The sequence below is a fragment of the Salvia hispanica genome, unplaced genomic scaffold, assembly GCF_023119035.1.
Source record: "Salvia hispanica cultivar TCC Black 2014 unplaced genomic scaffold, UniMelb_Shisp_WGS_1.0 HiC_scaffold_1218, whole genome shotgun sequence".
Lineage (NCBI taxonomy): Eukaryota > Viridiplantae > Streptophyta > Magnoliopsida > Lamiales > Lamiaceae > Salvia > Salvia hispanica.
This window is the reverse complement of record NW_025951492.1, coordinates 5479-6993: the sequence shown is the minus strand read 5'-3', so window position 1 is coordinate 6993 and position 1515 is coordinate 5479. Positions and strand designations below refer to the sequence as shown.

Sequence of the window (1515 nt, the reverse complement as noted above, 5' to 3'; positions counted from 1 at the left end):
CTTGGTATTTTCATTTCTTTTCTTCCTGGTATTATTTGGATAGCCTCCTACAATTTGGGTGGTTTCGTCCCTTGTTCCAGTCGTTGGTGGAGTTGCATTGGCATCAATGACTGAGGTCCCCTTCAACTGGTACGTATCCATGGCACACTGTTGTCGACCAATCCTTGTTGTACACCCTATTGATCTCAAGTTTTCTTCACAGAATTCGTGCTATCTTTGTTTTTTTAGGGGGGTTTCTGGAGTGCAATGGCTTCAAATTTATCAAATCAATCCCGCAATGTGCTTAGCAAAAAATGATGGTTAAGAAAGAGGGATACTTGTGCCCATTGATTAGCCACGAGATTCCTTCCAAGTCATGCTTCAGCTCCATCTTCTCTTTATGCAGGAATCCCTCGATAACGTAACTTTATTCTCAATAATTACTGTCATGTCATTCATCTTGAATATACCTGTTGCACTCTTCATGGAGGGTGTCAAGTTCACGCCTTCGTACCTTCAGGCTGCTGTACGTAATTCATGCTTTTAATTTATTTGGATCGAGCTAGATTCCTTACAAGATGTTTTGTTTTAACAATCTTGCTGATAATCACTGGTTTTTTTTATGTGAAGGGGTTGAATGTCAATGAAATCTACACTAGGTCCCTCTTGGCAGCTCTCTGCTTCCACGCATATCAGCAGGTAATCGGCTCGTTATGATATATGTGTTTCTTGACATGATCAGCGCTGAGAATTGTTTTTCGCAGGTTGCTTACATGATATTGCAGCGCGTTTCGCCTGTCACCCACTCTGTTGCCAATTGTGTTAAGCGGGTGGTGGTTATTGTGTCATCTGTACTCTTCTTCCGTACACCAGTTTCACCCATTAACGCTCTAGGTATAACTGAGTTTCTCCGGCTTAGATCGACATGAAAGTAGGTTTAAAGATGAAATCTCAGTTGTGATCTGACTACTGTTTTTGTTGGTGTAGGTACTGCCATAGCTCTTGCTGGAGTTTTCCTTTACTCTAGAGTAACTAGCATTAAGCCCAAGCCAAAAACTGCTTGAAATTCCCCTTGGTAAATGAGCGTTACACGAAATCTTCTAGTAGTGTAGTGACATGATTTTTGAAGAAATGTGACATGTTGTGATGATTAGGTAGCTATTAGTTTCACGAGAATGAAAGAAAGTCACGAAATATAGTGACATTTGAAAGTGTAATTTAATTTATTACCTTTCTAATGGAACAGAATTTACAGTTTATACGCACTAAGTTAAGTAGATGCGATGTAATTCAATTTTGTTACATCGAAAAGACCACTATTTTGTTTTTGGTAATTGGTATATTCATGTTTCAAGAATGTTGTGATTTATGGTAATGCATTTTTGCCCTCGAACTGATAGAGAATAGTTATATTGGGCTGTTGATTGATTATAAATCTGAAAAAATTGGTATGTTGGTTATCTTGTGTATTGTTTCATGCCACCATTACCATATGTGATTCTTGAAATGTTGATGTCATGGATAAGATTATATAGC

General features: G+C 38.3%; 1 protein-coding gene across 1 annotated transcript; it reads left to right on the top strand.

Annotated features, from left to right (window-relative positions):
* The first annotated feature begins 238 nt into the window (after window positions 1–238).
* On the top strand, window positions 239–1238 carry LOC125198117 (phosphoenolpyruvate/phosphate translocator 1, chloroplastic-like). Its single transcript, XM_048096557.1, has 5 exons — window positions 239–311; window positions 386–505; window positions 610–678; window positions 744–873; window positions 967–1238. Exons 1-5 carry the CDS (start codon window positions 294–296, stop codon window positions 1041–1043), a joined length of 414 nt encoding a protein of 137 aa, XP_047952514.1. The 5' UTR covers window positions 239–293; the 3' UTR covers window positions 1044–1238.
* The last annotated feature ends 277 nt before the right edge of the window (window positions 1239–1515 follow it).